The sequence below is a fragment of the Heterocephalus glaber genome, unplaced genomic scaffold (assembly GCF_053883595.1).
Source record: "Heterocephalus glaber isolate CG9 unplaced genomic scaffold, H.glaber_assembly_v1.0 deba00001606, whole genome shotgun sequence".
NCBI lineage: Eukaryota > Metazoa > Chordata > Mammalia > Rodentia > Bathyergidae > Heterocephalus > Heterocephalus glaber.
In genome coordinates, this window is record NW_028258377.1 from 17,651,961 (window position 1) to 17,665,630 (window position 13,670).

The following is a 13,670-nucleotide window of genomic DNA, read 5'->3' on the forward strand; positions in this document are numbered from 1 at the left end:
TGGCTTGTATAGTACTAGTTACAGTATCTTTTTTCAGTGATTAGGTATTTGGTTGGGTACATAAAGTTTGAGTATATGCTTAATGGTGGCTGTAGGCTTTTGCCAGATATTTTAATTGGCATTAGTAAGTGACCCAATGAGTTATTATTTATTTGTATGTTTTGGGCACAAATGACATTCTTTAAACATATTGAATTCTGTCTAGGCCATTTCAGACCTAACCCAAAACTCACTGGAAATCCTGTGATAGTTGCCAGATGGGCAGGGAAAGTTTGAGAAAAAACATTGTTGGGCTAATGTCTTACTTGGAAAAGAGCATGATTCCTTTCCACAGACAGTTATGCAAACCAAGATTGGGATATCACTGGTATGCTGCTTCTGGAAATGACCCCAAATTCTGAAACCTAGTAGAATAGTTGATTCACAAAAACTCATCTCTTGTCTCCTTTTTTCCCCTAGACTATAGAATCTAACTGGCGGTGTGGACGACACAACTTGCAGAGGATTCAGTGTCGCTCTGAAAATAGTAAAGGTGTCTACTGTTTACAGTATGATGATGAAAAAATTATCAGTGGCTTACGAGATAATTCTATTAAGGTGAATGACTACATTTTGTATGTGTTATTTTTAGAATTGTGGTTATGTGCCAGACACTAGATGTGACAACCTTTCCATTAACTGCAGATTGGTTTTTATCTATTCCACTCAACTATGGCAGCTCCCAGGGTGGTTCTGAAAAACTAGAGCCAGAGCATTTCCTTGTAACTAGTAAAGGCCCTGGCTTGTCTCACTTCTTACCCTCCTGTAAGTACACTCACATTCTATAGTTTCTATTTAGGTGTAAGTAGAAACTGTCCCAGTATCCCAGGCTCTTGATTACTTTGCTGACTGGTGAGACTATTACTAGTTTGCTTGTAAGTGAAAGTCATTACCTTTTGCAGTTTTTGAGAAGGGCTCAGATGATAATATGAAAAATGATAAAGTGACTTAAATTGTTTTCATTTTTAAATAGTTGATATGCTGCATTATTTTTCCTCGTTTAATCTGCTGGCTGAGCTGACAGTTTGTTCTACATTGTTTGTAGCTTATTTCCTCATGTTTAAGAAAACATTGAGGATTTTTTAAGTAGGTTTTTTTGAGTTACATATAAGAAAGTTTGCTGTAAAGCAGACACATAGAGGGGTACAACTATAATAACAAGAACAGAACAGTTCTCTTGTCCCATCAAATCCCCTTGTCTTGTCCTTTTGTAATCACCTCTTCCCACCCACCTCTCCCCATACCCTGGAAACCGATAATCTTTTTTTTCCATCCCTATATTTTTTTTTTCCCTGAATGTTTTATCAGTGGATCCATGTAATGTGTAACCTTTTGAATCTGGCTGCTTATATTTAGTATAGCACATTGGAGATACATCTGTGTTGTTCATTCCTTTTTATTGCTGAATAGTACTTCATTTTATTGGGTACACTGCAGTGTGCTTATCCATTTAGTATTTCAAGGACATTTGAATTGTTTACAGTTTCTCACAACTGTGACTAAAGCCATTGTAAATCCATGTAGGTTTTTGTGAGAACCTTGTTTTCAGTTCACTTGAGTAAAACCTGTGAGTAGATTGCCCACTTATATAAGTGAGATGACCTTGGGTTTGATGGTGATATTTTAGGTGCACCACCAAAAGCACAATGAAAGAAACAATAAGCGAGAATTCACTAAAATTAAAAATATCTGCTCTGTGAGATACACTGTCAAGAGCTTAAGAAAGTAAGTTGCAGATTGGAAAAATATTTGTAAAAGACATTTCTAAAAACCTTTAAAACCAACAATAAGAAAATAAACAACTATATGAAAAATGGGCAAAGGCCTTAATAAAGACCTCACCAGAGAAGATATACAGATGGCAACTCAGCATGTGTAAAGACGCTCCACACCATATGGCACCAGGAAAATGCAAATTAAAACAACAATGAGATAGCACTACATATCTATTAGTATGGCTAAAATCCAGAACACTGACAACACCAAATGCTGGCAAGGATGTGGAGCAACAGGAACTCTTCATTTATTGCTCATAGAAATGTAAAATGGTACAGCTACTTTGGAAGGCAATTTGGCAGTCCTTATATAACTAGACATACTCTTACCATATGATCCAGCAGTTGCACTACTTAGTATTACTCAGAGGAGTTGAAAACTTACGTCTCCTCAAAAACCTGCACATTATAACAGCTTTATTTATAATTGCCAAATTGGGCAACAACCAAAGTGCCCTTAATAGATGAGGAGAGAGAGAGAGAAATGTGTATGTGTGTGTATATATATGCATGCATATATGTATATATGTATATAATATATATGCATATTATATATATATTCTAGATAATGGAATAATTCTTATCACTAAAAGGCAATTAGATTAGTAAGCCATGGAAGAACCATAAATGCATATTTCTAAATTAAAGCAGCAGCCAATCTGAAAAGGTAACATGGTGGTTTCCAATATGACATTCTAGAAAAGACAACTGTAGAGACAGTAAAAGAAGGTAGAAAAAGAACACTCAGAGTATAAAAACAACTATTACTAACATTTTACTTCCTTTTAATCTTTTAAAAACATATAATTGTCACTAAATAGACAATTTTTATTATGATTCTTAGATGTTTAACTCTGTAATAAAACACTGTATTTTCTCATTTAGAGCTCTTAATAGTTTACCTTTGGGTTTTTCTGAAATGTTGAATGTACCCCCCCACCCCTTGCTGGGGATTGAACCCAGGGCCTTTGGACTGATCTACATCCCCATCCCTTTTTAAAATTTTTTGTTTTGAGCAGGTTCTTGGTAATTCAGGTAAGTTGCTCAGACTGGGCTTGAACTTACAGTCCTCCTGCCTCACCCTCTGAGAGTACGGAGGGATTACGGCTCCATGGGGATATACATTTTTAAAGGATCTTAATAGATATTGTTATGTTGACTCTCAGGTGAAGCTGACATTTCACAGATTTTATTTAAAATTTTCCTTTATAAGGCTATTGATAAGTGTAATGAGTACAATAGCTTAGAGTACAAATTAAACAAAATAGCACATCTATTCTGGAAGTTAATCTATATTGCCCCTGTTCCTTTTCATTTCCTACCTTTTTAATATTTTGTTCTTATTTACTCTAACACAGGTATGTTTTATGATTCAGAATACAAGAGGTGACAATAAAAATGTGATATATTAAATCACTGTTTGTGTTTGATCTTGTCTCAATAGATCTGGGATAAAACTAGCCTGGAGTGTTTGAAAGTGTTAACAGGGCACACAGGCTCTGTCCTGTGTCTCCAGTATGATGAACGTGTCATTGTAACTGGCTCTTCAGACTCTACAGTGAGGTGAGTGATCTGGTTTCCCTTGTCTGACCTTGTAATCCTTCTACAGGGAGACTGAGATGTATGCTGTCTTCTGAGATCAGCACACATATACTTTGTAAATGTTGTTACTTGCTATATTTCAAAACCGTTTTTGATGTAGATGCATTTGAGCAGGGTAGGCAGACAAGCTAATTTTTAAGTGTGTCCTATTTCTCTTGCCAAAAGGTATAGAGCTGACAGCATGCTTTTCTATAAGAACACATTGCCTGATATTAGGCTTGCTTTCTCCTCTTGGGAGCCTGTGGTCCAGAGCAGGGAGGTAGCAGGCAGCTGTTCTAGGAGCGTGGTAGGTGCTAACCTACAGGTATTGAAAGAATCAGACAGTTTGCAAACACTTCTGAGGGACACAGAAAAGAGAGAGCCAGAGTATTCTAGATGTTTCATGTAACGTTAAGTTGTTACATCAGTCTTTGCATGTAGGTAGATGCTACCTTCACTTTTAAAGATATATTAAACTAAGACCAGATAATTAATTTTCAGATAATGTATTCAGAATCATACAGTACATGTTGAACCTTGAATTTGTATCAGTCAGGACTCTGTTAGTACCTTTTCCAGTAGTGAAAACTAGTTTTTAGTAGCCCCCCCAAGAGCAGTGATAAAATTGAAAATGATATTGCTCCATAGTAGAAGGGAAGCAGTGATTGCTGGTCAGGAGTTGAGAAAGTAGAATTGATATCCAGTCTTACATCCCTGGGGCCCAGCATATCTCCCCACCCTGATGGGCTTTGAATAGGGTAGTGGTGAGTCCAGCACAGAATAGGTCATGCAGTGAAGCCTCAGCTAGATTACCGGTGGCTGGGAAGGCATGGGGAGCAGAAGGAAGTGCCCGTTCTGTGCTGGCTTAGGTACTTGGAAAGGATTGTTTTACAGGCATACCCAGGAGGTTGGAATAGTAGCAGCTCAGTTTGTCCTTGGGTTCTCATGTTTCCCCCCTTTTCATTCCTCTCTTTAAGTTAGTTTTGGTTACTAGTCTTGCCATACCTTTGGACTCTTCCTCCAGCCATTCACAGCATACACAGTTGAGTAAAGTAGTGAGGGTGATGAGATGTTGTGACTTCTAGTTTGCAGGGAGTAAATAATAGACTCAGGGGCCTGCCAAAGGTCAACAAGAGTCTTAAACTTGAGACCATCCTCAATCCCTCGGCAGTCACCCCTCCTTCCTCCTGGTATCTCAGACTCATTGATAGGCTGCTTTCTTGAGGAATAATTTTTGCCTTCAGCACAAGCCTGCATTCATTAGTACCAAAGAAACCTGAGCAGAGCCTGAAACTTTCTCAGCAAGTGAAGTACTGTTGGAGTCCTCCTTTTAACATGTACCAGGCACATTAAGCATGTACATAAGCATGTTAAGAATAGACCAAGAGCTCAGGCATCAGAGTCTTTCCCTGGTTGTCTCTATGATTAAATGTCATGCATTTTTGTCCTCTAGGGTCTGGGATGTGAACACAGGTGAAGTTCTTAACACATTGATCCATCACAATGAGGCTGTGCTGCACTTACGCTTCAGCAATGGATTGATGGTGACTTGTTCCAAGGACCGCTCCATTGCTGTGTGGGATATGGCTTCTGCCACTGATATCACTCTACGCCGAGTTCTGGTTGGCCACCGGGCTGCTGTCAATGTGGTAGACTTTGATGATAAGTACATCGTGTCCGCCTCTGGAGACAGGACCATCAAAGTAAGTGTGTCTGTAGTCATAACCCTCCCTAATCTCCCTTTGCAACAGGCCTATACCAGCCTGTTACCTGGCAAGATCTCCATTCTTCTCCATCTGTGCTCATGAGCCTTTGAGAACCTCCCATTCAGTATGCTTCTAGAGTCACAGGCAAGATAGGAGAAAAAGTTGTGGGTCTGGAATAGAGAGCAGTCCTCAGTTTTGTGAAGTGATATTGTTAGTAACCTTGTGAGGGGCAAGAGAATTCACTTGTTGAGTGTCCTCTGTGGGTTAGCAGCTTCATGTAACCATCTCCCAGTACCCTTTTGAAAATGGTATCTCTTGTTTTACAAGTGTGGCTCAGAGAGTGGAGAACTATGCTAGAGATCACATAGATATGTTGTAGCAGAGCTTAGATTTGATGTATTCCCTTAATTCCTTTAATTTTGAGGGCTTACTATGCCACAGTCCCTGGGATGGATGCTGGAGAAATGAGGATGAACAAGATACGTCCCTGTCTTGAAGAACCACAGCATGTGGTGAGCTTCAGATAGGCGACAAGAGTTGCAATTTAAGATGACCTCAAAATTCGTAAACCCAATTCTGATTCCAGTGTCCATGTTACCACTTGTAAAATTAATTAATTAATTTCTTTATTTTTGAGACAGGCTGGCTTTAAACTCACCATGTAGCCCAGGCTGGCCTTGAACTCAACAGTGATCCTTCCTGCCTCAGCCTCCCAAGTGCTAGAATTATAGGCATGTGCCACAATGCATGACACTTTGTAAATTTTAACTTTCTTATATTTTTATAGTAGTTTTACTAGATATAACTTCCTTACCATAAGATTCAGTGTTTTCAAGTGTACAGTTCAGTGGTCACTAGTATATTCATAGTGTTGTATACCATCACATAACCACTATACAGTTTCAGAACATTTTATCACACTTTAAACTATCCCATATCTTGTCTTAGTTACTTTCTCTGGCTGCTGGCACAAAATACCTGACACCCAAAGTTAAAAGAGGAAGGATTCATTTCGGCTCACAGTTTGTCGAGGTTTCAGGCCATAGTCAGCTGGCTCCAAGACTGGGTGGCATAGCAGAGGGGCATCACAGAGGAGAAGCAGCTCATGGTATGGAAGGGCAGGCAGAAAGCAGCAGGGAGCAGCATCAGAACGGAGCCTGCCTCTCCCTTTTATCCCAAACAGGCTACAGACCTTTAGGGTAGTGCCATCTACATCCAGAGCTATTCCAGCCAGTGGACTAAGTACTACACATCCTAATCCCAGTATAACACAGTCCACATCCAGCCAGCTCTGAAAAGCCTCACCAATGAGTGCATGGGGCTTTGGGAGGTCATGTAGACACAAGATAAAACATACCCATTAGTAGACAGCCACCCTCTCCCTCAGCTCCTGGCAATCACTAATCTACCTTCTGTATCCATGGATGACCTATTCTAGACATTTTATATATAAAAAGAATCATACAATATATGGCCTTTTGTGTGCGGCTTTTTTTACTTAGCATATGTTTTCAAGGCTCATACATGTACATTGTAGCACACATCAGTACTTCATTCCTTCCAATGACCAAATACAAGCCACTGTGTTGATGTACTGTATTTTGTTTAATTTTCAGTGTACATTTTGTTTTCAAATTTCGGCTATTAGGAGTAATGATGCTGCTATATACATTTGTGTACAAGTTTTTGCATGTTTGTTTATTTTCAGTTCTCTTGGGTTGGTAACTCTGGCTTAAACATTTTGAGAAACTGTCAAACTGTTTTGCAAAGTGGCTGCACCATTTTATAACCCTATCAGTGGTGTATGAGTGTTTGAACTTGCTCAAAGAACCATTTTTCAAAGGACCAACACTGTACAATATTCTGATGCCTAGCCTCACAAATCACAGACTATATTGCATCCAAATTTAGATTGGGTAGTCTGGAAGCCGAACAACTGGCATTTGTATGCATTAATTTACCCCACACTCACTAGTTATTACAAGACCAGTGCCTGGAAGTCAAAACAGCTTTCATAATATCAACCTGACAAATTTCTCCATATTATTGCCAATACTTGTTATTATCTGTCTTTTAAAATTACAGCCATCATAACGGGTGTGCAGGAGTACTCTTTGTGGTTTTGCTTTACATTCCCTAATGACTAATAACATTGAACATCTTTTCATATGCTTATTGGTCATGAGAATGCATTCTTTAGAGAAATGTCTATTGAAATATTTTGCCCGTTTGAAATAATTCCCTTTTTTACTGTTGAGTGTAAAGTTTTTAAAAACATATTTTGGATACAAGTCCTTGATTAGATACGTGATTTGCAAATATTTTCTTTCATTCTTTAGGGGTATCTTTTCTCTTTCTTTATGGTGTCCTTTGAAGCATAAATGATTTTAATTTTAATGCTGTCCCACTTTTTAAAATTAATTAATTAATTAACTAATTATTGGAATTGAACCCAGAGCCTTGACACTGGGCTACATCTCCAGCCCTTTTTATTATTTATTTTTTTAATTTTATTTTTTGGATTTTTTTATTTTTTATCTTTTTCAGTACTGGGGATTGAACTTGGGACCTTGAGCTTGCGAGGCAGGAGACAGAACCACTGAGCTAAATCCCTGGCCCTATTTTTTTAATTATTATTATTAAGATAAAGGTCTTGCTAAGATGCCTAGGCTGGACTCAAACTTGCAATCTTCCTGCCTCAGCCTCCCAGAGGAAAAAAAAAAATTTTGTTTTTGCAATATTTAAGAAACCATTGTCTGATCCCAAGTTAAAAAGATTTACTTCTGTGTTTTCTTATACTGAAAGTTGTGTGGTAAAGACCTCTACACTGAAAACTACAGCACTCTAAAAAAGGAGATCAAGGAGGATATAAGAAAATGGAAAGACATCCCATGTTCCTGGGTAGGAAGAACCAATATAGTGAAAATGGCCATACTTCCAAAACTACTATATAGATTTAATGCAATGCCGATTGAAATTCCAACAATATACTTCACAGAACTAGAGAAAACAACCCAAAAATTCATTTGGAACCAGAAGACACCTAGAATAGCAAAAGCAATTCTAAGCAACAGAGACATGGCTGGGGGTATCACAATCCCCAACTTGAAACTATACTACAAAGCTACTGTGATAGAAACAGCATGGTACTGGCAAAGAAACAGACCCGAGGATTGGTGGAATAGATTACAAGTTGCAGAAAGAACTCCAGACATACTGAGCCACCTCATCTTTGACAAAGGAGCCAACCATCCTCATTGGAGGAAAGATAGCCTGTTCAATAAATGATGTTGGAAAAACCGGATTTCAGCCTGCCAAAGATTAAAACTAGACCCATACCTATCACCATGCCCTAAACTAAGATCAAAGTGGATAAAAGATCTAAATATTAAGACAGAAACACTAAACTTGCTGGAAGATAAGTTAGGTTGAACTCTCGAAGACATTGGCATAGGAAAGGACTTTATGAACAAATCCTCAGTGGCATGGGAACTAGCACAAAGAATCAACAACTGGGATCTCATCTTATTAAAAAGCTTCTGCACTGCAAGAGAATCCACCAACAGAGCTAAGAGACAACCTACATGTGGGAAAAATTTTTAGCACCTGTACCTTAGACAAAGGACTACTATCTAGAATATATAAAGAACTTAAAAAAATCAGACCCCTCACATTCAAAGACCCAATTCAAAAATGGGCATCTGAAATGAACAGACATTTCTCAAAGAAAAGCAAATAAATATATGAAAAAATGTTGAATATCACTGGTCATTCGAGAGATGCAAATGAAAACAACACTGAGATTCCACCTCACCCTAGAAAGAATGACTGCTATCAAGAAATCAACCAGTAAGAAATGCTGGCAGGGGTGTGGGGAGAAAGGAACCCTTCTTCATTGTTGGTGGGAGTGCAGACTGTTGCAACCACTGTGGAAATCAGTATGGAGATACCTCAAAGAACTAGGGCTGGAGGTCCCAGCTATTGACCTGGCTATTTGACCCAGCTATTCCCCTGCTGGGTATCTTCCCAAAAGAATTAAAAGAATCATACCACAGCGTTACATGTGCACCCATGTTTATAGCATCACAGTTTATAATAGCTAAAGCTTGGAAACAGCCCAAGTACCCATTAACTGGAAACTGGATAAAGAAGTTGTAGTTTTTTTAATAAAATGGAGTACTACTCAGCCATAAAGAATGAGAAACTAGAGACATTTATAGCTAAATAGATGCATATTGAGGCCATACTCTTAAGTGAAATAAATAGGACATACATGTGTAAATACCGAATACTTTCTCTAGTGTGAGAAACTGAAAGTGTAAGGATTAAAATGATTAAAAGGAATAAATGATAATTTGAAATAGGAAGAAAAGGTCCTAAGTTGTAGGGGTGGTGGGTGGGGAAGGGGAAAGGAAAGGAAAAATTATGAGAAAAGAAGAAAAATGGAAACAAAGTGTATGTAAATAGGGAAGGGTAGACGGGGTGAAGGGCACACAGTAATGGGGAAAAAAGTAACCAAGATACATCATGTACAGGTACAAACACCCAATGATAAATGTAAATGTATTGTGTACCTAAAATGTACCAATAAAAGAATTTAAGGAAAAAAAAGTTGTATGATATGAGGTAGGGGATTCAACTTCCTCCTTTTTTGTGTGCGTGTGTAAATATCCCATTCAACTAAAAATGCAGCTGGTATAAAAATTCACAGCACTGCAGTTCCTTTGTATGTCCTTAGTTTATCATATTTTGGGTCTGTGGACATCTAAGTCTAGCAGATGATTTTACATGAGAAGGGATTATTTATTCTACATATGTAATATTAGGAGTGATATGTCAGAATAAATGCAGCTGTTCAAGAAACTGCTTGGAAAGAGGATATGAAAGGTGGATATTTTAAAAGTATCAGTTATGGCCGGGGATTTAGCTCAGTGGTTCTGCCGCCTGCCTCACAAGCACAAGGACCAGAGAGTTCAATGCCCGGTAACAACAACAACAAAAAAGTATCAGTTACATTGGGTGTGACCTGTCAGTTGGTGTGAAAACATAAAATGTGGTGCAAACTCTTTGTTGAAGGTAGTTGAATATCTGAGCCATCCAGGAGATGTCTCTTTGAAGACCTTAAAGTCTAGAGATTTCACAACTGCCTTCTGTATTTTCAGTCCAGTTTTATCACCCAGCAGTCAAGAACATTTTATATTGTCTGATCAGTCCGCCAGCTCCAATTTTGAGTTAGAAGAGACCATGTTTTATAATCACGTATTAGGGTCATTCTTAGAAATTGTGCTGTCATTTTAAAAGGTGAATTGTGGGAAGACTCTTGCGTTCATTCATAGGAACATTGCTGTTTGTCTTATAGGTCTGGAGTACGAGCACCTGTGAATTTGTGCGCACTCTCAATGGGCACAAGCGAGGCATTGCCTGCCTCCAGTACAGGGACCGTCTGGTGGTCAGTGGATCATCAGATAACACCATCAGGTAAGTACAAGTTGGTGTGCTGACAGGGCAGGCTTACTTTTGCCATAGCGTTCATTTATTTCCCAGTGCTGAGGGTCGAATGACTCAGAGTAAATGTGATGCTTCAGATAAGAAAAGCTTAGGCACATTTACAAATCTGTTTGGCTCTGCATATTCAAATGGGCAGCTGTGTATCCCTGAGTGTTCTTCCAGGATACCCCAGCACACCGTTTTATAACCTCAACTGTACCCAGGATCACTTAGTACCAGTGCATCTCAATAGACTGGGATGGAACTAGTGTTCCAGCCTAACTCATTCTGCTTTCCCTTACCTGTGAGACCCACTTCCCTCCCTAACAGATTGCAGTGTACTTGATTTCTTTCTCCCAAGACCGCCCTACAAAATCATCCTCTCCAGCTGGTTGTTTCTTTTTGCAAATTCCCCTTTCTCTTTCTAACACTCAATCTCTTTGGTTTTTAATAAATATGATTAGGAACAGACATTTTATATCTTATTAAGAACATCCCTTAATTATCTATTTAATTATCCCAAGTCCTTTTTTTCCACTATTCCAGTACATACTAGTAGCTTTACAGAAGTGGCTAATTTTGGAACTTAAAACCAAACTGCCTAAAGTCCAGATAAAATAAAGTTCAAGATTTTTTTTTTTAAGACAAACAAAAAACTATATTGCTATTTTTTTCTTTTTTGAGTCTTTTGTTTTTAATATACATAATAATGGTATGTATTTATACAGTGATATAAACTTGCAGGTTTTCTTTATCAGTTTAAGTGTTAAGATACATAAAAGTTTTGAGCTTAAATTTTGGTTTTATCATATTCATCATGCTTTGTGGTATGGCTTAAGTGGTTATGTTTAACCACTTACCAGTCTGATTATTTAAATACAGGATGACCAAAAATTGCCTGTTTTTCATTAATTTTTATAAGATAATATGACAGGAAATATAAGAATGACAGCTTTATCAAATTTATTCATTATAAGAATCGATTGCATGAAGTGACACCTGCCCAGGCCATGCTGTGCTCCTGATAGTGAGTACACAAATGCAAATGTGCTGCAGGGTATCCTCTGGTAAACTGTTGAGTGGTTAATAAGTAAACAGTCCTTAACTTCCTCATTGCACTGTCTGAGGTTTTACAAGATAATAATGTGCATTGCTCTGCAGTTTATACTTTGGAGTCATAGTGGCAGTGCTGAATGGCTCTGTTCACAGAGCCATCATCACTGTGAAGCGCATTTGGTGAGGGCAGTGGTAGGAAAGTGTTCGTTGGACGTATGATAGGTGGTCCTGGTGGAAGCTTTCAAAGTCAGTGATAACTTTAGTTTGTTCTCTGTTTTGTACATTCTAGATTGCTGTGATTCTTTTTGTAAATAATGTATAAAAATCAATGAGAAAAAATCTCTTAACTGCAACATTATTGAATTAATTGTATACAGAGAAAAAGACTTGTTGTAGCCCACAGGTTTATATTTTCGAGGTACTGCCCATACATAATTAGTCTCCTACTCAGACCTTATAAAACAAGACAACTCCAATACAGTACATGAAGGGAGAAAAGTGTCATTAGGATTGGGAGACCACATTCTGGCCCACTAGTCCTAACCTCAGGAGGCCTCATGGACTCTGTTCTAGAGTCCCTGACTATGTGGATTTTCTGTCTGTCATCTTCCCTACCCATGCTTTTTCTCCTTTACTGCCTGAAGTTGCCATCTCTTCCCGGAAAGTATTTCCAGTACTGTTTGCTTACATGGTTTTATCAACTCAGACATCAAGAGAATGCTTAGGAGCTACGTATAGTTTAAGTTCCTTGTTGATTTGATTTAAATAGTAAATGCTCAGGATTTTAGAAAGCTTCAAAGTATATAAAAGGAAATACAACAGAAAGTGAGGTTTCCTTCTAAGTTAATGCTAAAAAAAGGACACAAATGATTTAAGTGTCCTTATATATCTTTATGTGTGTAATATTGACTGAGGTAGAAATAAAGAACTCATGAGTAGTGCAAAGTCCTTTCTGTATAGAATAGATAGAACTTGAGGAGCATATGACTCATGTGGGAATCTGTTGCACAGATGTCTGTTTTTCATTCAAGGCTTTGGGATATTGAATGTGGTGCCTGCTTAAGAGTCCTAGAGGGACATGAAGAATTGGTCCGATGCATCCGATTTGATAACAAGAGAATTGTCAGCGGTGCCTATGATGGGTATGTGTTTCAGATTTTCAAATGCACTGCCATAACCACTTCAAGAAGAAAAAGTAGTGCTATATTTTAAGTAGCTCTGTGTGTGCCAAGTCCCATGCTAGGTACTTACTGTATGGAAAGGTGGATGGCAGATATTATTATACCAGTTGATCAAATGAGGACACTCATGCCCAGAAAGATGAAGTAAATCTTGCCCCAAATCACACAGTAGCAGAGCCACTAGTTTCTAAGCTTCGGTTTTATTTATTTATTTTTTGGTATCGGGGATCGAACTTGGGTCCTTGTGTTTGCGCAGCAGGTGGCAAAATCACTGAGCTAAATCCCTGGCCCTTAGGTTTTAATTATCATTGTAAACTCAGGGAATAGCGTTGGCTGTGGGAAAATGTAGTTCTTTACCGTAGCTCTAAATAAACCAGATGTGTGTGTTAAATAATGAATTTCTCCTTTTCCCCTTTTGATCAATTGAACAAATCCTCTAAAACATCTCACAACTTTTTAAACGAGCAAATGGCAGTTGTAAATCTTTCAAGATGACCTTATATATACTCCACGAGTAGGTCAGTTGGTCTGTTTTACTTGTATTACTAACTTTCCACACTTGTGTCCTTTGGAGAAAGATATCCTTGGAATTTCATACAGAGCACTAGCTCCTGTCAGTAGCACCAGCTTAGTTCCAGAGAACCTCCTGATTAATAAATTTAGTGACATAGATTATCAAGTCAGCAATTGAATTTAGATAAAACACGAAATTGTTTTATTATCTCCCTGAAAATAATGCTTCTTCAAATTTTTAGCAATTCTGAGAATGTTTAGGTTCTTATTTTTTCCAAAATCAAATATAATTGGTTGAAAAATTTATAAAAGCATTAATTTGTTGAGGTGTG

General features: G+C 38.1%; 1 protein-coding gene across 12 annotated transcripts in view; it reads left to right on the plus strand.

Moving 5' to 3' along the window:
* Fbxw11 (F-box and WD repeat domain containing 11) overlaps positions 1 to 13,670 on the plus strand; it is a 135,908-nt gene that overhangs the window by 107,336 nt on the left and 14,902 nt on the right. For all 12 annotated transcript variants that reach the window (XM_087194840.1, XM_087194843.1, XM_087194847.1 and 9 more), the window contains 5 exons: positions 460 to 597; positions 3,259 to 3,377; positions 4,849 to 5,098; positions 10,461 to 10,579; positions 12,676 to 12,786. In XM_087194840.1, coding sequence (XP_087050966.1) covers positions 460 to 597; positions 3,259 to 3,377; positions 4,849 to 5,098; positions 10,461 to 10,579; positions 12,676 to 12,786 — 737 coding nt within the window. The remainder of the gene's footprint in view (positions 1 to 459; positions 598 to 3,258; positions 3,378 to 4,848; positions 5,099 to 10,460; positions 10,580 to 12,675; positions 12,787 to 13,670) is intronic.